The following is a 21,337-nucleotide window of genomic DNA, read 5'->3' on the forward strand; positions in this document are numbered from 1 at the left end:
TCCCTCTCCTTTCATCCCATGCGCCATCCCAGCACCTTCCTGTTTCCCTTCCCATCACAGTTAACGTTGGGAGAAAAAATAGATGAGAAAAAGGGGGATCTAAGTGATGGTGGGCAGCAGCCCCCGGGAGCACCAATGGGAGAAGGTACCAGGGGGCTTCACAGGGCTTTATGATGCTCAAATGTTGGAAGGGGTAGCTTCCAAGAGTTTAGAATCATAAGGCGTCGCATGAAAAATCGTATTTGAAGTCAGGCTCTTTCAAAGTGCTGAGTGGCACTGCCCCTTTAGGCGACGCTCACTCCCTGGTTCACGGTGCCCACTGATGCGCATCTTGTTAATTGCCTGTCCCCACGCTTGGCGTTTATGTTCCCCAGCCTTTTTGCCTTTTCTGTCCAAGTGTCTATGAAAAGAATTTGAGAAATAATCTTTTGTCACGGTTCCTGTAAGAGCTGCAGTTTAGGATTCAGAGTGCTAACGGAATTTCTTGTCGTAATCAATTATTTCGTGTTCGGACCGCTGCTCTGCCTGCTGTGTCCCCTTCTCTCCAACTTCCTATTGTCCCCACCTCCCCTGCCCCCCTGAGACCAGCCCGAACCACCCGTTCTCTCCCTCCTTGTCCTTCCTCGGTGCCTCCGTAGCAACCTGTGCTTGCCACCCTTCCTTTTGGTAACTTACTTTTGCCTGTAAGTTTGTTGAGGGCATGAACTGCATCTTATTCGCTTTGGTAATTTCCCATCATTACCAAGCTTGTTGACGGCTTAGAGAGTGAATGAGGGTACAGTAGGAAGGAGGCTAAGACTTTCATTGTCCTCACTTGGTTTGATTTTAAACCCAGAGTAACCCGCGGGCACAGAGCACTTTGATGCTCCAAAGAAAACCTTGGAAATGTCCAGACTGTGGGTCTCGACTGCACTAGATGACAAATGTGAGCCAAGATCCCGTCAAGACAGTGCTCCTGGTCAGCTGATCTCCTCGCCCAGTGCAGAAAAAACTGCCACAGGGCGGTCCCTGACACGCGCTCCCACTCAGCAGGCCCGGGACCTGCGCCGCCAGTGACCTTTCCGGCCCCGTCGGAAGTGGGACCCACACCTGCATCCCTCCTGAGGGACAGCGCTTGTGCTGGGGACAGGAAATCTGCATGCTGCGGCCGGCAGCGGTGATCTAGAAAAGACCGGCAGAAAGTGCCAGAAAAAGCCGGGAGAGCGCTCCCGTCATCCCTTGTGGGCGTCAGAGGTTCGCCCTGGCTTTTCCTCTCTTTGAGGTCACAAACCTCCTTGGGAATATGAAAAGTTATATATGCTCTTTCCAAACTATGCAGACACCGTGGTGTTGCAGACACGGCAGGGTATTCGTGGATTCCATTCTTGCGCCCCGTTAAGGTGTCCTGAAAGCGGGGGCGGGAGCTGGGGGGGCGGTGAGTTATTGGGTGGTGCCCCTCCTCTAAGGACAGGGGCTAAGGGTGGGGTCAGTTCATTCATTCATCGTTCATGAACCTTAGAGCCCTGGCTCAGGGCCGGCCTCTGTGCTCTAGAGGCGCGCGACGGGGATACCCACCCGCGAGCCCGCCACCCCGCCGCCCATCCTCCCCGGCCCGCAGCCCCCCGGCGCGCCGCGACCCCAGGCTCCTCCCGGCAACCTCGCGGCCGCGCCCCCTCTCGCAGACCCGGCCCCGCCCCGCTCGCGGGCTGGTCCAGCCGCAGGCCCCGCCCTCGGCCCCGCCCCCGCCGCTCCGGCCGCTTCCGCACGCGTGACCGATTGCGTCGCGCTGTGACGAGCTCACTGAGCCGGGTGCTCCTGGTCGCGGTCGCTCCCGCTGCGCCCGTGGCTGCTGCGGCTGCTGTGCAGCGCCGGGGGGACTCGGGCACGGGCGGGGGGCGAGCCCCGGGGCGCCACGATGGAACCGTGAGTGCGGGGCCGGGAAGGCGGGCGTCAGGGCGCGGGGGATTCCCGGGCGCCCGGGCCTGGGCTTGGGGCTCCGGCGTCCTGCTCCCGGAGTTGGGGTTCCGGTGTCCCGCTCCCGGGAGCCCTGCCGCGGGGCCCTCCCGTGGAGCCCCGGAGACCCGGGAGTGGGCGCTGCCGTGCTTCGTGGGGCGGGGGGAGCTGCTCGGCGGAGGGCCCACCGGCCTGCCCGGCTGGTGTGGCCGCGGAGACGGGGTACAGGTTCCGGGAGCGGCCTCGGCTAGAGCGCGCCCGGGAAAGCCCCCGAGATGCTCAGCAGAACCTGGCGGCTCCGTCCTCCTCCGGGGCAGCCCGGTCCTGGAGCCTCTCGGCCGACCTTAGCCCAGCCTGCCCCGCAAAGGAGCGCCCCCGCCCGGGCCGGCATCCGTCGATCGCTTCCCTGTTGAAAGCGCCCGCGCCCGGGGAAGCTTTCTCCTCTGGACGGTGCCGGCAGGTCGGGAGCCTGCCGCCGCTTCTTCAGATCTTTGGGAGACCGAGTCTTAGGAGTTCACAGTTCAGGGCTTCTAGTGAGGAAAAACCTGTCCAGGGTCGCAGAGACGCTGTCCCTAAAACTTGCTTTTGACGCGGCAGTCTCCGGGGTGTCCCCAGGGAGGCAGCCAGCAAAGGAGGGAGAATTCCAAAGTAGTGCAGCTCTGAGCCCAGCAGGAGGTCGCGGAGAAGGCCCTCGGCGGGGACGCTTTGCAGGTCGGGTTCCCCAGCGTTCCCTCCGTGCGGGGCCCTTGCGGGGCTGGCTCCCACCGCGTGGGGTGGCCTTGAGACTGGGCTCCGTGTTTCTCTGTGCGCCCAGGGTGCTGCAGCACCAGGGTTTGCGGTGGGCCGGGGCTAATCTCTCTGCAAACACAGGGAAGAGCAAGCCGGCCGTGGCCCAAAGGCAAACCCAGGTGATGGGAGGCACGTGGTTGCCCCTTGCTTCTGACCCTAGCACCGCAGAGGAGAGGAGACTCCATCCGTGTTTTAGATCTTCGGGTTCAGCCCCAGGAGGCGGCAGGTCAGCACTGCTCCGTTCACCAGTCCAGGGGGTGCTGTTCGTGGGCGGGTGTCCAGCACCATGTGGGCTGTGGCAGGAAGGGTGCCTTCTACTGCTGTGCAGGGTCCTAACCCTGCCTCAGAGTGACAGCCAGCGTGGTTAGGAGATTATGTCGCAGAGGAATCTCCCTGGGTCCACCCTGCAGCCCTGGGTGGTGATAGGGGGGTGTTAACCCTTTTCACTGGACGCAGAGAGGCAGAGGGTTTGAGGAGGTGTGGGTGGCAGCCAGGGCCGCAGTCTGGGGCTCCTCTTGGAGTCCCATGCTGTCTGTTCGGTGACAGGGTGGCCGGCCGTCGCACTGTGGGGCAGCGGGCAGCTTGGGTGCTCCTGGAGGCTGTGTGCCAGGCACCGTGGAGCAAGGACGGGGTTGAGTGGTGGTTGACACTGTCCGCGGGTCAGCCAGCGCCGGTGCCCGGCATTGCAGTGGCACAGGCCTGGGAATCGGTAAAGGTCTTGGGCAGCAAATAGGAATCCGAGGAGAAAACAAGTCTGATTTACCTGCTTGGCGGGGTCAAAGTGCTCTCCTTGTCAGATACGACTGACAGTCCAGCGCAGAGAATGGTGACAAGTTATAGGAGCAGGGAGAGAAGCTGGAGAAGGAATGGGGTGGTGGTGGAAGAGAATGGAGGGGCCAGCGCGGGCCTGTGGTGTGCAGGTGGCGCCCACAGGCCACGGGACTCCCTGCCCCCCTCCCCCTGCCTGCGCTTTGGAAAAGGACAGGAGAGGGTGCCATCCAAACGCATCAGAATACAGTGTTTCCAGTGCTTAAAGCTTCACATTCGTGTGTCCTGCGGACCCAGCCCTTTCCTGGTGATGCCGGGAGGTGAGAAGTGCCGGGGGCTCAGGAGGAGGGGATGGAGTGCCGTCTCAGCCTGGTGTTTCAGCGCTTCCTGTCCGGAGCCATTGGCTGCTTTGCTCTGACTGTTGCACTTCTCTGCAGACTTCATAAGGTCGGCGTTTTTTGTGTGTGTCTTGCGTGGTCTTTACAACCCACCTTTTAAAGAGTGTTTTACGAGTCCCTCTCATGCTGGGCATTTAAGTGCAGACATGTATTAATTGCATTCCCTTCCTGGCCACGCAGACCAGCGGGCACCGTGAAGCCCTGTGGTGGCGTCTGTGTCCCAGGCTTGTCCTGGTGCTGGAGGGAACACCAGGCCTGAGTCAGTGTCCTGGCCCTGCAACCACCGAGTTATTTAGGATTATGTCCCTTAGAATAGTGTTCCTTTTTTTTTTTTTAACTTTTTCTGAACCAAAATGATCTGTAGAACTAATAAGAGACAACAGCGTTGACTTAGTACCAGCTGCTGTTACCAGTACTTTGTAGACACCGTTTCATGTGATCCTGCCAGCAGCTGCCCCTTGAGAGAGTTTTTTTCTTGCCCCGGTTTGGCGGGTGAGGGAATGAGGTGCGGAGAAGTCGGGCGAGCTTCCCTGGGTCACAGCGAGCGAGTGCAGAGCTGAGGCTGAAGCCGGGAGCCAGCTCCGGAGCCCGCTGGACATGTACTCTCCTGCCGCTCAATGCCGGGGACAGTGACTGAGCAATGGCCTTCATGAAGTACTGATTTATTGTTACTCAACCGTAGGCGGGGGCGGGGGGTGTCCCTCAGCTTCCTGAGTCTTGCACTTCAGGACCCTGAGGTCCCAAGAGTGTGTAAGGGGACTTACCCCAGGTTACACTGCGGGTCAGTGGGGAAGGGGCCTTGAAGCCCTGGCCGTGAGCCCCCGATCCCGGGCTCTTCGCCGCTGGGCTGCACTGCCCCATGCCCTGCGTTGACCAGTGTGCGGCTGCGTCCCTGTCCTGTTTGTCCTGGGCAGGTTACTGGCGACCTAACCAGCGTGCTCCTGGGTGTGAGTCACTGGGCTTGCAGCCTGGCAGGGACCGCGTGAATTCTTGGTTTGCTCATTAAAATGCATTTGGAGGTTGTTGGGCTTTGACTGTTCGCATATAGCCTTTCTGAATAGCTGAAGATAAACTATTCATAATATATTCAAGTGGGTTGACGGAAACTTGAGGGTTCTTATTCTGTTCCTCCCCTCAGAGTTTCTTCTCAAAACCCATTATTACGGGGTGGGTTTGAAAAGGAAAGACTTTGGTGAGGGGCCAAGGAGTGGGCGCAGGGAGCGGTGGGTCCCCTTCCTGCCCCTGCTCTCCTGGAATTGAGTCCCGCCTCCACCTCCTGGTGGGTGGACCTCAGCAGGAGACCCCTCCCAGGGAGCCTCTGTTTTCCTGTGTGTAAAATGGGCTGGTAACGCCTGCTCCCTGGGAAGCCGGCCTGGTACCAATAGGGGCTTAGGGAGTGCTGGCTGCCCCTGCCCTTCCCTCCTGTGGGTTGGGTTCTGAGCTAGAGGACGGGAGGGTGGATCTTCAGGGATGTTGGTAAGATGAAACAGACTCCTTAAAAAAGGAAAGAGTAGGGGGAGGGGCAGAGCACAACTGTTACTGTTAACAACTATTATGAGTGAGTTCTCTGCCTACTGCTCTGTTCTGAGCACTTCATTATTGTATTTGTGCCTCCCAGCAGCCCTGTGTGTATTCTGACTGCCTCTCATTTACACAGGACCACGACTCAGATGCCCACGCTCATCTGCCTAGGAAGTGGGGGAACCAGGATTCGAACCCAGGCTACAGGCACCCGGCTGGCACTTTGGACCATGGGAAAAGGGATTATTTTTATATAGATGACAAGAGAAATGAAATCTTGACTAAAATGAGAGGGGACCAAGAGTGAAAGTCCCTTTCTGCTGCCCAGATTCTAATTTTTAATTCTTAAGTGGGAGCGCCAGGCACGAGTTGGGACAGGTAGCAAAATTTGTAGCAGTGGACTATTTTCAGTCTTAGCTACCTGTTGTACTGTGGCTTCATGAGACAGGGTAAGTGAGTAATTACGAGGCCCTCGGCTGTCCAGATGCAGCTTCCTCCTGCCCTGCTGCATCTGGCTGTCCCCTGGGTTCTGTGAAAGTCGGGGCTGTCAGTGCTGGCTGTCCCCTCCCCCGCCATGGCTCCCCAGGGCCCTGGAGGACAGCACCTGGGGCTTTCCCGCAGCTCCCGCTCGCCCAGGCCTCACCCTGCAGTCACCCTGCTCCAGGCTTTGAAGAGGCTCCCTGAGCGCTCGCCTCCCCGCTTTTCTTTCCAGTGCAGTTTTAGGGACTCGTCGGGGGCCTGCAGGGGAGGGGGTGGGGGGCGACGTGCTTAGTGGGAAACGTGTGGTTGGCTCCCGTGGGCCTGGAGCATTCAGCTGCCCTGCTGGGGACCCGGGCTCTGCAGTGGCGGGTGGCCCATGGGCCCGCTGTGCTGGGGGCGGCGCCGGCCCGGAGCTGCTGTGGCCAGTTCACAGTGTGGAGGGCGAGGGCCAGCGCCATGAAAACATTAAAAGACGTCTTTGGGAGGAGAAAGTTAAATTTTGCAACTTGGTGGCCGATAACTTCTCATAGCAGGGAAAATAGCAGAACACGTGGGAAACCAGAGTAAAATCAGGGAAGAGGGCACGGGATCAGCCGTCATCGAACGCTTGCCGTTCCTAAGGTGCAGCGCTGGGCCCCGAGAGGCCGAGGGAGCTCCATGTTGGGGAGACGCGAAAGCGGGTAAACCACTGTCACCCGCGGTGACACCCAGCAGAGGGTGAGTTCCTGCCGTCCTGCGGGCAAAGGAGGACATTGCTCACCCCGTGGCTGGCAGGCAGGAGCTTGCTGGGCCGGGAGGGCAGAGGGCGGGAGGGAGGAGCCACAGGGCAATGGAAGGGGAAGGGCACCGCATAGTGACAGGGATGGGTGGCGACTGCCTTGTGTGCTGACAGGGCAGTTGCAGGTGCCTTGGGCTGGGGCTCCCCTGCCGGTGCAACTTAGTGTCTTGAGTTTCCCTTTCATTTTGTTGTAGTGCATGGGTATGCACATCAGCGGGGAGCTTTTAGTTCTGACTGGGTAGGTCATGGACAGTGGCTGAAACAATGGAGGTATCCAGAAACGGAGCGGGGCACATCCAGGGTGGATTCAGGGGCTCCACGTCCCTGCTGACCTGGCCGGTTTCCGTCCCTCGGCTCTCTGTCCGGGCCGTCGGCGGTGCCCACGCTCTTACGTGCGGCGCTGCTGCAGCGCCCCCCGTGCACGGTCCTGTCCATTCAAGATGGGGGAGGGTTGGTTCCCCGTCGCCCATTTCTGCGCCAGGTGAGGAAATGTTTTCTTGCAGCGCCTGGTAGATTTCCCGCAGGTTTGGTGCCCCGGTGGGGAAGAAGGTGGGGGAGGCGAGGGTCTGGCGCTTCTGGCCTCAGTGTGGGAGGCTGGTCTCACTGGCAGGGCCCCGGAGAGGAGCGGGGCAGGGGGCGGCCCTAGACGGACAGCCGGCGGTGCCTCTGTCCTGCCCGAGGACCCGCCCCCGTGTCCCATGACCCCCGTTCCTTCTTTAGAGCGAAGTAGATACGATAGTGGGTGAGTTGCGTCCGCAGAAACAGACACGCATAAACATGTAACAGGCGTGTCAGTGGCAGCTGGTCGTGAAGTGCCCAGCTGTCCCTCTGAGTGACGGAGAAATCACTGGAGCGTTTTGAACTGGAACGAACCCGTGTGGCCGTCCCTGGAGCAGTGGGAGGCGAGCGGGGTGTGGGTGCTGAGGGTGGAGGCAGGAGGACGGCAGAGGCGGCTGGGGGCGGGGTGGGGCGCCCGGAGAGTGAGGACGGCTGAGTCCAGCACGCCCCGTCCGGAAGGCTGTCGATGCACCAGATGTGGGGAGGGAGGGAAGGACGATGTCAAAGGTGACTCCCAAGTGTTCAGCCTGAGCACCTAGAAGGTCGGAGTGGCCACTTTCCGAGGGGGGAAGGCCACAGGTCAGGGTCCCTGGAAGGCCAGGAGTCCGGTTGCAGACGCCCCACACTCGAGATGCGGACCCGGCAGCCAAGTGGAGAGGCCAGGCAGGCAGTGCTCGCAAGCCTGGAGCTCCGCTGGGCTGCGACGTGCGCGTGGAATCGCGCGTGCGCTCGCCGTCTCCGAAGCCAGAACAGGACAAGGGTCCCTGAGGGAGGGAGGAGCGGTGGAGGGTGGCACTGTGCAAACGCGTCCCAGTCGGACAGCGGAGCATCACCCCTGCCGAGCGGTTTCCCCGCATTTTCTTGCTGGCAGCGCTGTCCGCGCAGCCTCGCCCTTGTGTGGAAGCGCCCCCTGGGGATTGGCTGTGAGCATGTGTCGTGAAGGCAGGCCTGGCTCGCAGCGGTTTGGACTGTGGCCACAACCTCGGGGCTTGACTTTAGCATAGACATGTTTTAGTTTCCCTAGGAAATATGTCTATAATATTTTAAATTGCTCATGAAATTGAAATTAATTTAGATGGGATCTAAAGAGTCCAAGCTGGCCCTTCGGGGACAGTCTGTTTCATTGCAAGGGCCTGGGGGCCCTGACTGAGCCAGAACTGTGGAGCGTGTGCGTGATGTGCGCAGCTGTGGAAGGGCCCCCAGGCCCTGCGAGGAAGGCTCACGATGGGTCTCATTAGGAGGAGAAACCGAGAGACAGCGAGCTGGCAGGTCTCGAAGGAGGGCTTCCCGCTCTGGTTGTCCAGGCAGCAGATGCGTCCGCTGCTGTGCTAGAGCTGGCTGGGGTGTATGGGGAGTGGGGAGCCCTTCCCTGCTCCCTGGCATCTCATCGCCAACTCGAGGGAACTGCGTGGACACGTGCGTGTTGAGCGGATGTTTTCTGACTGCCCATCACGTGTCTGGGTCCACGCAGATGGACTGGGACACTGACTTCAGGCCCTCAGCCATGTCGTGCAGACCACATGTGTGGTAATGGTTTGAACCAGCGCGGCTCCGTTCGTTGAGCCTCTCCCGCAAAGCGAAAGGTCACCAGTTCGATTCCTGGATCTTGGCCGGGAAACGGAAGAGGGAGGGTGGCAACAGGGAAGGCCTCTCAGGTTGGCCGCGGGCATTTTCTGTGTCGCGCCTTGCCTATGCGTGTTTACAAAAAGACTCCCCTTGTCCGCGGCCTGGTCCCGGAGCGCCAAAGCGGCCTGCTCACCGGGACGCGCCGGGCGGTTGTGCAGTGTGGGTCAGCTTGCCCGTGAGAAACTCGCTGGCATTCCGGCAGGGCAGAGGAATCTCTGGGTGCATGGCTCGGGGCAGGGCGTGTGTTGGGAGGCAGCTGGGGTGTGAGATGTGAACGTGAACGGGCGGGGGACACGCGTCCTGAGCGGGGCTCACCATGGCTGTGACTCCTCGCTGGGGCGGCTGCTGCTCCTGTCTCTGTGTTGCCCTCTTAGAGGTTTGTCACTGCGTACAGCAGAGTAGGCCTGTCACTTGTCTGGAACAGGATGGCATCCCTGAGGTGGCCGAGTCCCTGGTGTTGTGGGGAACTGCTTCCAAGCTTTGAGGCGGGAAGTCGAGGGCAGAACGCGCGGTGGACAGGGACACACCGCCACGCGGCGGGGTGCCAGGGTGCCGTGGCCCGTGGCGCTGTGGCTGGAGAGGGTCTGTGGACCCCAGACCCCCCAGAGCGAGGATGCCTGGGGGGGCGTTGCCTGTCAGGGAACTGAGGCCGCCTTGGAAATGCGGCTGGTGGCCGCCCTGTCCTAGCGGCCAGGTCGGTGAGGGTGGTTGGACCGATGACATTTTCTCAAGCAGGGCCTTATTTATTTTTTTTTACTTTCTCTGTGTCTTTTCTCTGCACTGGGTGATGCTTGAATTTCTAATATTTTCTAATTTCCTGAACCAGGAAATTTTCTAGTAAAATCAATTTAAGAGGAAGTTTCAAGGAAGGGGAAATGATCCCTTAAGTCTCTTCTCAGCATTCCTTCTCACCTGCTAAGCTACTGTGCTTTTATAATCAGTCATTGATAACGTGTTTTAAAAATCCAATATTTGAATATCGCTATTCTGCCCCGGCTGGTTTGGCCAGTGGATTGAGTGCCAGCCTGCGAACCAAAAGGTCTCCGGTTCAGTTCCCAGCCGGGGCACATGCCTGGGCTGTGGGCAGGTCCCCAGTTGGGGCCTTGCAAGAGGCCACCACACATTGATGTTTCTCTCTCACATCGATGTTTCTCTCCCTTTCTCCCTCCCTCCCCCTCTCTCTAAAGATAAATAAATAAAATCTAAAAAAGAATAAATTTAAATAGCACTATTCTTACCCTGTTTTTCTCTGTTCCCAAGTGAGCTCTCTGCTTTCACCTCTGCTGGGAGCCCTTAGTCCTTGAAGCCTTGGCCTCGTGGGGGCAGGTCGCCGTGAGAGCAGTGGAACGCGGTGCCATGTGTGCTCTTGTAAATTTTTTAAAGGACTTAGGATTTACAGAAGAGTGGCCAGGACAGTGCGGGGTGTCTGCGCTCACGCTTCGCCCATGTCCCTCGTGTTAGCACGTCCGGGCTGTGCACGGTCGTCAGAACTCAGAGGCCAGCGTGCTGTTGGCTGTTGACCCTTTGCCGTCCCTGGCACAGCACCCAGCCTGTTCAGCCTCGTGTAGGAGTTTGTCACAGCGAGAAGGCCCCGTGCCGCTGTGCGGAAACCTTCCCTTCTGCAGGGTTAGGCCGGTCGGTATTCAGCACGCCCTGGAGGAAGCACCGCAGCCTGGACACCTAGGGGCAGCCGTCCAGCGACGATGGAGGCCTTGCTCTTGCTGCGGGGCAGGTGGAGCCGGTCCCCTCGGCGCTGTCCTGCTTCCCAGGGCCCTTTCTCAGGGGGTGGCAGGAGCTGTGACGTCTCGGGCAGTGTCCTGTTTCTCTCGTCCTCAGTCTCCCCGTGTGCAAACGGGAGGGGTTGGGCTTCCCCCCGAGGTAATTTCTCGCCCTGATACTTCAGGGCTTTCCGGCCTTGCCATCTCTGGGTCCAGACTCTCGCTTGACTCAGGCCGCTTAATCCCCCAGCCGGCGCTTCTGACGCACCGCAGGGCCACACGGGGTTCAGCCTTTGGACCCAAGCCTTAAAGGAAGGGACCAGGACACTCGATCCTTTATTTCTTCACTGTGATCTTGATCAGCACGGTCACTCACCCGAAGGCCTGGCAGGTCCTGCTGGGGAGCGCTGACCTTGTATCAGCAAAGCCACGTCAGAGGGAGGAGGGACAGCGGCTTATGGACCCCACCTTTACCCTGAGCTACGGCCAGGCAGGCTTTCTGCGGCGGGGCTGGCGCCCTGGGCGCCGTCAGGCCGAGGGCGTGTGTGTACATAGCCACAGGAGCCGCAGGCCCCAAACGCAAATAACCTGCTCCTCTGTGGGTGGCTCCAAGCCTGTCCCTGCCCCTGCCCCTCCCAGTGGCACCTGCTGGCACATGGTAGGGTACTGTTACCTGTCTGCCAGGCAGGAGAAGCTCCTTCCTGCTGTACGGCCAAGGCCAGGCCCGGTTCCCGGGGGAGGGGCAGCCACCTCTCTGTCGGGGGGGCTGAATGCAAACTGCCACGTTCAGGGGTTTACATCACGTCTGGGGTTGTGCTGAGGCTTGAGACAGAGACGCGTGGCCTGCTGAGCCTCAAACATGTGTCTTCTGGTCCTTTACAGATTCTCCCTTTTGTTTGCCTGCCTCTGATGGAGGGAGTTTTAAAGAGAAATGGCGTCTGCCCCACCAGTTTTCCTCCTGGCCAGGGGACACAGCGGGGGTGACCGCCGGGGAGTGAGGGGGGGTTTGTGTGAGGACAGGGTTCCACGCTGGTGTTAAGTCACAGGAAACTGCGGGCAGCTTGCTCAGCCACATCACAGCTAAACCCCACAGCCCTGGCCCAGCTGATCTGAGTGTTGTCCTGTAACCGAAAGGTCGCGGGTTCGGTTCCAATCAGGGCACATGCCTCGGTTGCAGGCTCCATCCCCCGCCTGGGCGTGGACGACCCTGTCCCAGGCCTGGGCCGGAGGCAGCCTGTCGATGCTGCTCTCTCTCCCCCTTCCTATCTCTCTGAAAGCAATGAAAAAAATGTTCTCAGGTGAGGAATAAAAAAAATAATAATGATCCAGCCTTCCCCACAGGGAAGGTCAGGTGCACCGCGGTGGGGGATGCCAGCGAGGGGTCTCAGACGGGGGGCGGAGGGTGCTCCTGGCAGGACACGAAACTGCGGGCGGGGCTGCTGGTGGCCCCTGGAGGCCCCGTCCGGGCCCGTGGTGACAGCCGGCAGTTACAGCGCGTGGGCCTGAGGGAGTGGCGTCGGGGCCGCAGCGCTCGGGCCCTGCTCTGGCAGCTGCCGGCGCGATGCCTACGGAGGGGCCTGCTGCTCGGACAGGGACGCCCCCCGAGGGGTGCGGGGTGCCGCTGGCACGGCATGGGCCGGGCAGCAGGGCCTCTTCGCGGCGTGCCTGACCCCGGGCTCACCAGAACTCGCCCGCCCCCTCAAGTGGTCGCTGAGGTCATCCCGACTGCTTTCTCCGGTGGCTCGCCTGGCTTTGGAGTAGGTCTGGCGCTGAGTGAGCGCTGGCGGGTGGGGAGGCCCGGCCCCTGCGCCCCTCACCCGCTGGCTTCTGCTCCGCAGGCTGGCCCCCATGCGGCTGTACACGCTCTCCAAGCGCCACTTTGTCCTCGTGTTCGTCGTCTTCTTCGTCTGTTTTGGCCTGACCGTGTTCATCGGGATCAAAGGTAAGTGCCGGCTGGATTGTGTCACTGTTTACAGTCGCCCTGGGCCAGTGCTTCTCGGCCCAGCTGGGCCCGCCTGCTCCCCCTGCCAGGGGCCCATCGTGGAGGGTGCAGCCTGAGCCTCGGCTCCGCCGGGGGGAGGGGTGGCCCTGGCCCTGGCCCTGGCCCTGCCCTGCCCTGCCCGGCAGCCAGGGTCTGAGTTCAGCGCAGCAGCCCTGGCTGGCCTTGACCGTGCACCTGCTGTTGGATAGTGAGACGTTTCTGGAGAGACTGTTGCGTGCCAGGCCCCACTGGGCGTGGGGCAACCCAGAGCACGTGGGCCGATGTGGGGGACGGGCTGAGGGGACAGTCCCCCCAACAAGGGAGTGGGGGGGGGCGTGAGATGCCAGGAGCTCGAGGCTGGGGTGGCTGCAGGGCGGGGGAGGCTGCTGGGCGGATGCCTCGACTCCTTGGCGGGAGGGCGCCCTGTCCTCAGGGCCCCGGGTGCCCTGCGGCCCCCCGCAGGCTGTTTGAAGGGAAGGGAAATGGGTCTCTGGGAACCTCGTGAAACCCTCCGACTGCTCGGGTCCTCAGTTTTCCGTCCCTGAGGAAGGGGGTTGGACGGGATGGTTTCAAAGGCATGTGCGAAGCTAGCGTCGTGTGGTGTGTGCCCCCAAGGACTAGCTTCTCAGCCTAAACCGAGACCTGCGTGGACTGTGGACGCTGAGGACAGGGCGGTCAGTGCAGGGGTGTGTGCCTGCTGCTGCTGAAGCTGGTCAGGGGCCGTGGCGGCCGTGGGCCGTCTCGTTTTCCTTCTCGTGAGGTCACCGAGGAATAGCAGTTGCATTAATGACAGCACAGGGCACACCCATGATCTCCCTTGGTTTTCCCAGTTGTCCCTTAAGATTGGTAGGGGAGCATCAATAGTCTTGAAGTCTCCATTCTCACGGGACCTCAGCCCACGCCTGACTCCTTACGCCGCTGTCTGTCTCGGACACCCAGGGTTGCATCGGCCGCCTCCTCCACGCTCGCAGGCGCGCAGCGTGGGGCGTCACGGCTGGGGGACGGGGACCGAGGTCGGGGTTTCCTCACCCCTTCCCCTGTTTCCCTGGAGTGCTAGTAGTAGCCAGCGTTCTCCAGAGAAACGGGCCGGCAGGACGAAACAGAACGACGAGGGTCTGTGTAGGTCCAGGTTTGCCATCGGGACCTGGCCCCGGGAAGCGCATGGTGGTCCAGCCCCCGTCCCGCGACCCGAGAAGCAAGGTGACTGGCCCTCTAAGTTCCGGCCTGAGTCCAAGTGCGAAGACTGGAGAAGAGCAGTGTCCCAGCTCGGAGACAGCCAGGAGGGCAAATGCTCCCGTGCTCAGCCTTTTCCGCTCTGTTCAGGCTGCAGGCAGTGGGCTGGGGCCCGGCCGCACGGGCAGGGGGCAGGCTGCCTCTTCCGTGCCCACCTCCTCCCGGGACAGCCTCCGCGCACACGGAGAGTGGCGTTTCCCCAGGTGGCCGGGCCCCTGCGGCCCAGTCGCGTTGACACTTAGAATTAACCATCGTGAGCCTGCCCCGCGTCCCCTTGACCCCCATGTGCGTCTCATTAAGGCTTCATTAGCCTCCAAGTACCGAAGACGGTCACGAGGTCCTAAGTCTGCCTGACAGCACGCAGCCGTCCTGCACGCAGCCCTGAACACCCAGACCTTTCCCCCAGAGGAGGAGGTCGAGTCCTGGGGCGATGCTCACTCTTCTTCGTATCCTGCAACCTCAGTGCTGTGATGTAGGGTAGAGCTAATGGTACTAAGTCCTATGTTACCAAGTCGCTAATAGCAATGCATTTTGTGTTGATAAGGGAATAAGAGAGAGATGAAAACAAAGATACTTGCTTAGTACATATATTCATATGTACACACATATTCATGACAAAATGAGGAAGTGCTTGTGACAGTTACAGTGGTTGTTTCTGTTACTAGTTTCGTGGTCCCAGCTGGTGTTTATAGCTCCTTGTTCCACCGCCCTTTCCCTGGCCTTCAGCGAGCACCTCAGGTGGCTGCGGTTCTTCACCTGATGGGGTGACCCAGGCCTCCGTTCCTGAAGGGCCTGGGCCTTGAGCCGCCCTTGGACGGGGTCGTCGTGTTCTTCGACTGTAGTCGTGGGGCGGGACAGCAGCGGGAGACGGACGCGCTCCCCTGCGAACCCGTGGGCCAGCCCCCGGCAGCCGGCCTCTGGCGCCCAGCCCGCTCAGGGACCCCCTTCGCTACCTGTGGACTCAGGGGCGTGAGGAGCCCCCCGGGCTGCTCCAGTTCAGTGGCCTTGTAGTCGGGTCCCTGGGCGGAAGTACGCCCTCTAGGGGAGGAGAAGCAGGCGCGTTGCCAGGGCTCACCAGGGCTCACCAGAGGCTCGCCAGGGGCAATACTGTTGCCACGCCCAGTCTTACCAGCTGCCCTTTGTCCTGTGTTTTCCCAGCGCAGCGACCCGATGCCTGCTGTGGGTGAGGTCGGGCCGCAGGGAAGGCAGCTGCAGGGCTCTGAGGACGCTGGGCTCCCCTCCCCAGCTTTGGCAGTAACGGGGAGCGGCAGCAGGTCTCTGGGCTCTCCCAGTGGGTCATAGGTGGCAGCTCCTCCCTGACAGTCCCGTCTCCCAGGCCTTGGAATCCCTTCCTCGACGTTCCACCGAGGCAGGCGGGCGTTTCTCATCCGCTCACTGGGATGCCTCCTGGCCCGTGTGTGAGCCCCCTGCCCCGCCCCGCCACGCTGTCAGAGCCCCCTCACTTCCAGCCGCAGCGGTCAGCGCAGGGCCGCTGCGGAGCGGGCCGCATCCCTCACTCGGCCCCATCCAGCCTCACGTCCCTTCCCCTGCTCGGTCTCTCGTTCCTGTCTGTATACGTCAGAGAGCGCGCGTAGTTTTTTGGGGGGTGTAGTATACCTCCTCTTGCGTGCCCCTTTGTGCCTTGCTGCTAGGGGCCCGGGGGCTTGAGTCCAGTTAGAGTCTAGAAGCAAGGAGGGCTGGTCCTGAGGGCTCAGTGTTGTCCTTTGAGGCATCTGCCTCGGGAGGCCATTACTGTTTTCGTGGGTAGTGCAGGGTTCAGCCCACCTCATTACACTGGTTAGTTTAACAAATGTGTTCTAAAGTAGCGTAAACAGGGCCACTCAGCTCCTTGCTTCTTACAAGTGGTTGCTGAGGAGTAGCCAGCAGAGGTTTTCTGCTTATTTTCATGGACTATCTGTGCTCCGTTTACTACTGGACGCAGAATCATTAGCATCTCTAAATCGAAGCAGGGTAGAGAACCAACCCCAGGAACTCCAGAACCAACATGTAGAAAACTCACCCTCAATACTCCGTTCCTGTAGAACCACTTTCTGTGTTAGGGTTTCCCAGACACGGAGCCAGCGGCAGGTTGGGGACCGTCGCTGAAGCAGCTCCGGCAGGGGCATCAAGTTGAGGGTGATTTGTTTCAGAACAAGTGCAGTTCACAATTAAATTGGAACCAGATTCACAGTGTTTCCTTGGATTACTTCTTTTAAGGCCAAAGCTCTAAAGAATTAGTGTAAGAAGCTATGAAGCTTCTATATCTGTTATTTCAGGAAAAACCTTAGGTATAGTGTTTTTTAGGTAAAAAGCCTTAGCAATATATTTTTTAAATATTCTCTGCTTGATACATATTTTTGGAAGACTGGATTCATTGGATGAATAGATGAATGTGTCTTCATTTTCAGCAGTAATCTTGGTGGTTTATAAACTAGACAGAAGCTAGTTGCAAATGACAGCTTCCTGGCTGTGCAGCACACAGAGAGCCCTAGCACAGGGCAGCAGAGGGGTTCTGCGCAGGCGGACAGCGCATTTCGTGTGCGTGGCGTGACGGTCCCATTGGATCCACCTGCATCGGGGAGTCACGATGTGTCGCAGAGCGGACATTGTGTGTCTGCATTTGTGTGGTTCCGTGTCTTACGTAGATGTGAAACCTCTAAGACAGACCAAGAAAATGAGATCACCTCCATGTAATGTATGTCTTTGTTGGCATCTGGAGAAAAACCCACTAAATTAATTATCCATATAGACTGTAACCTACTTTTTTCCTTCTCTGTTACACTTTAGGGCCCACAGTGATCCAGACTTCAGAAGTTTATGTTCCACAAAATACGAGCGAACAGGTAAGACCGGGTCTGAGTGGCAGACGACAGGGCATGGAAACTTCCAGGTTCCCTCGGCAATGGCCCTGCTTTCAGGGGTCCTGCCCCCGTTGGCTGCTCTGGCCACGTGTATCACTAACTCCACTGTGGGCAGCAGGCGTCTGGGTCCTCGGCTGCTGAGAGAGGGAGGCGGTGGGCATGCTTAGGGGGCGGCCGCTCATCTCCAAAGGCCAGTGCCGCGCCCTGACTGGGAGCCCTACAGCCAGCACGTGCCTGCACTTGTCCAGGTCAAGTCGTGGCCTCCGCGTTTGCGTTCGAGCAGTAACGGTTCCTTCTAAGGACTGGCATTCTTTGCACGAACTCAGTGTAAATGAAATATCCTTTTTTATTTTCGTTTTTAATTTTTCTTGATTCTTCACTGTCTTTAGAGAAAAATAAAAGTCCTTCCAACTAGAGAGTTATGCTATTCTTTAATAAATACTAGCTTGTGAGACCCAAACAGAGAAACCCACTTCTGCATATCAAACATAATTGTCTGTAAACGGGACATGCCTGTCTTGCACTCTCACGGCACCGCAACGTGTGTGGTTTACCTCGGATTCTCTGACCTTGAAGATCCCCTTGACTCTTCTCCCAGCTCCCTGCTACGTTTCCATCCATACAGTTTTCACAAGGGCAAAAGGAGAAAAATGTCCTAAAACTTGCACCTGTTAATTCTCCTTTTTGTCCCTACCAGCTTGAAAGGACCCCTATGTAGCCTGTTTTCTTGACATTTCCTTATTTCCTTTGCCTCTGAGCCTGAGCATCTGATTTGAAGAGGTGCAGCCATGGGGTTTCCTGGCTGCAGTTTGATCTTTTCGATGTTCTGCCTCCCCAGGTGTCAGTCCTTTTGACCCTGGACGTAGCAGCCGTCCCGCAGAGCTGACTTGCTTCCAAAGGCTCATCCTCCCTTCTGAAAGATGACCGATTATCCTGCCATAGATTTTGTCGTGTAGGTGGCTTTGGGGCACGCCTTTGGTCACAGAGTTTCATGGAGGCGTCACAACACAGGAAACACGCGTGGCATTCAAAGACTGTGCGTGCACATGGTGCTTTTCTGTGGAACTGCAGGTGGGCTGCTTAAGCCGTTTTCTCCGTACCCCGCTGCCTTTAGACAGCAGCATTGTGTTTTCAACAGACATTACAGGAGTATCGTCGGCAACGTGGTCCCCTCTTATTTTTTCCCCAAGGGTGTTAAGATTTCTCTAAAGCTAAAAATAGCCATCAAACAGCAACCTCTCTGGCATATTGATACTAAGTCAAGATTCTTGTGAATCTCTTCCTTTCGCGTCCTTACTACCTTATTACGTGTCTCCGCATGCGCCCTTTCAGTGTTTGTCTCCAGGACGGCCTTTTCTCGGTGTTTAGGTGGGGGTGTCGCTGCGGGTGGCGGGAGTGCCTGCAGAGAGGGTGTCGTGAGAGGCAGAAGGGGATTGTAGCAGAGAGTCAGTCCCTCCTTGTTCGGGAAGGCGGAATTTCACTTAACCTTACCAAAAGGAAAGCTGAACTGTTCCAGCACTGATGCCCAAAGCTTTTTGCTAAATGTAAATTTTGCATGTTAAGGTGAGTTCTTTGGTAGATGCAGTGGAAAGGCCACATGGGCGACTTGACTTCCTTTTTCTTTTTCCTTCAGCTGAAGGCAATTGAAGTGCATTCGAACCCACTGTCTGCATACAATCAGCAGCTGTGGCTGACCTGTGTTGTTGAGTTGAACCAGTCACAAGGTATGAAGCCTGGCATTTGCTCTGATTTTTCTTTGTACAAAGCACTGTATTTTAAAAGTTGAAAGAGCTTTAAAATCCTTAACAGGTTGTCAAAGGTGGGTTACAAGGATGGTCTTTATTCTTTAGGGTAGCAGCCGACGGGCAGCCCCGTAAACGTTCCCCGTTGCCCTCCCGAGTAGGCTGTGATGCAGCCCTCGGGGAGCGCCGGCCAGCGCCACTTGGTGGCTGCGTGGCGTAGGTGCTGCTGCGGCGGCTTGTCTCAGGGGGGTTCTGGAGAAAAGTCCTGATGCCCCGCAGCAGTGCATCTGCCCCCCAGCGGTACTCGGCGACGTCTGGAGACATGTGATGTTTGACGGTCTCGCTGGGGAGGAGAAGCGACTGGGGTCTGGCGGGGCGGGGCCGGGGGGGCCTGCTGCTGAGCGCTGTGCGATCATTGCACCAGACAGGCCCCCAGCCAGGACTCCTGTGGCCTCAAAATGTCAGGGGCGCCGAGGCCAAACACCCTGCCCCGAAGCGTCTCTAGTTTATAACGAGTTGGCTCCGTCCGCCTGGGGCGGCACCGGGTCTGTGCGTCCCGGGAGGACCAAGGCGGTGGCCACTTGCGTTACCTCCTGTGCTCTGTGATTCGGGTAAGACGCTTCGGTTGGGACAGAATGTGGAAAGAACCCTAGACCACAGTAAATGCAGTGAAAAAAGGCGTATTAGAAAACATCAGCCCCTTTGTCGGTGACATTTGAAGAAGATAAATAAATTTGATGTCAGCTGTGTATGTATGTGTCTAGAAAATTGTCTGGGGCTTTGGGCACGTATGTGGCAACTCTGGTTTCTCTTGGTGGCGGGGTTGGAGGGTTTAATGCCATCTCTGCAGTGCTTTTCCTCTGGTTTTTTAAAACAATGAGCATGTCATCAGAAAAATTATATATCAGAAAAAATACTGCAAATCTTTTTTAATATTGGTATAAAGTTATATTAAAAATGTATGTGGGAAATAAAAAAGACTCTATTAGCCATGAAATGTTTGTCCGTTGGGGAGGTGAGCCGACGGGTCTGAACCCAGGCTCTGACGGGTCCGGCGGGGCGGGGGGGCTGCGCAGGGCAGGCGGACAGGCTGTCACAGAACCAGGCGGGCGCCTGTGTCATGTGACGTGCCTGGCCTGGTCCCTGACGCTGGCTTTCTTTCTTTTGTAGAAACGTCTATTGCGACAAACTTTTCCATGACTGTCAAAGTCGATGGTGTGGCTGAAGATGGAACCACCAAGTTCATTCATAACAAAGCTCACAATCGGACGAGGACCCTCACATGTGCGGGGGTGAGCGCGCTGGCGGGACCCGTGATCACTCCTCACGCCCCACCCCCCAGACTCACTTTCTTAAGTACAAAATTCATGCCAACGATGGTATGGAAAATGCATGTCACTTTACCTACTGACACCGTTATAAATGCTTAGTAACACACACGTGCATGCACGCAAGCACAGACATACACGTGCCCAAACACAGCACACCTAACACGTGTGCACACCGCACACCCTGAGTCTGCCTGACACCTGCTTTCTCGGGTTGTGTAGCTTGCGGCCGGGCGTGTCCCTCGGGGATGCTGACGAGCCGCCTGCTGCACGTGGGGGCTGCTGTTCCGTGGCCATTTTTGATCCCGGCCGCTGGGTGGTTTCCAGCCGTGCGATGCACGCCCTGATTGGTCCAGGGTCCGAGAGCCAGGCCTCTCGGGAAGTGACCTGCTCTTGAGCATCTGTTTCAGGTGTGGTATGTGGCTATGGGATCGGAAGCCTGATGGCCCAGACTTGGTCAGCACTGTGTTCTGTCACAGCTGGAAGGACCAGGCTGGGTCGCTGCTGGAGCGAGGCCGTGCCATCAGGACGGCATGGCGGCCTGGAGAGCGCGGGGGGCAGGGAGGGTGGGGGCGCCAGAAAGAGCCTACGTTTACGTCCAGGCGCGGCCTCATGCCAGGTGCTCTCAGACAGCACCTCCGCCAGCCCTCCCGGCAGGTGCCTGGGCGGATCTGTTACTCGGCCCGTTTTATGTATGAAGCACCTGAGGCTCGGCCAGGTCAAAGCCCTGGATCAGAGGGGCGCAGGGAGTGAGGGAAGGGTGCACCCTCGGCGCCCATGCACACGCCTCGCCAAGAGCGTGGAGACCCCTTGCCCGGCCCTCTGGCAGGGGTGCAGTGCAGTGGGGGGCGCCTGCTCAGCGATGGGCCCTGGCCGGGGTCGCTCTGGGGACGGGTCAGAACCCTGGCCTGAGGGGTGGGGTTGTTGGGGGGGGCTGCAGGGCCTCCCTCTCCCGGCCGAGTCAATGCCTTGTCCCCCCTCCGCCGTCCCCCCGCTGTTCCCCGCCCCCACCGGAGCGAGCGGCCCTGCCGGGCCAGGCTATTAGGCGGGCCATGCGGCTGCTGTGACGGATGCACCGCTCTCGTCCGCCTCTGCTGACACCGTGAGCAGGGCCGGGCTGCTCTGACGTGTAGTTTCAGCGTCAGCAGGTGGGGTTCCACCGTGCCCCCCCACCGCCTGTCTGTGGAAGGAGGGGTCAGGCTGAATGCCGGACGGGAGCGCGCAGTGCCTGTGCCCGTGGGAGGCATCCACCCCGCCCCGCGTGCCTGTATACAGTAGGTGCTCCACGGGGCTGCGGAGCAGGCGGGGTCACGCAGGTGTGGCCTCTGAGAGGACCACTGCTGCGTCCCCAGGCAGATGGCCGAGCAGGTGATGCACAGGTTGTCCGTGACTTTGCCCTGAGGCTAGCGTGACCGATCTTGCTGGTTTATCTGGAACCAAAGGGAGCCCCAGCACATGGGACTGGGACGAGTTGGCTGACCCCGCGAAGCCAGTGCCTTGGCTAGAGCCAGGCTGCACACGAGGCCACTTGTCTCTATTGCTCCTTCTCGGAAGCGTCCGCCATACTGGGCACCTTGCCAGTGGTCCTTCGTGCATTTGCGTGGTTTCTCCCCTTTTCTATCGG

At 58.9% G+C, this 21,337-nt stretch overlaps 1 protein-coding gene across 5 annotated transcripts in view; it reads left to right on the forward strand.

Moving 5' to 3' along the window:
- The window catches only part of TMEM181 (transmembrane protein 181), a 64,699-nt gene that overhangs the window by 11,883 nt on the left and 31,479 nt on the right, over positions 1 to 21,337 (forward strand). For 4 of the 5 annotated variants that reach the window (XM_054570173.1, XM_054570172.1, XM_054570175.1 and 1 more), the window contains exons 2-5: positions 12,407 to 12,510; positions 16,570 to 16,625; positions 18,277 to 18,367; positions 19,556 to 19,677. In XM_054570173.1, coding sequence (XP_054426148.1) covers positions 12,407 to 12,510; positions 16,570 to 16,625; positions 18,277 to 18,367; positions 19,556 to 19,677 — 373 coding nt within the window. Of the gene's footprint in view, positions 1 to 1,751; positions 1,903 to 12,406; positions 12,511 to 16,569; positions 16,626 to 18,276; positions 18,368 to 19,555; positions 19,678 to 21,337 lie in introns of those variants that run through there. The other variant, XM_054570176.1, reaches the window with a different exon arrangement.

This window comes from Pteronotus mesoamericanus, unplaced genomic scaffold, assembly GCF_021234165.1.
Source record: "Pteronotus mesoamericanus isolate MK-2021 breed Mesoamerican mustached bat unplaced genomic scaffold, CSHL_Meso_final contig_20, whole genome shotgun sequence".
In the NCBI taxonomy this organism is placed as follows: domain Eukaryota; kingdom Metazoa; phylum Chordata; class Mammalia; order Chiroptera; family Mormoopidae; genus Pteronotus; species Pteronotus mesoamericanus.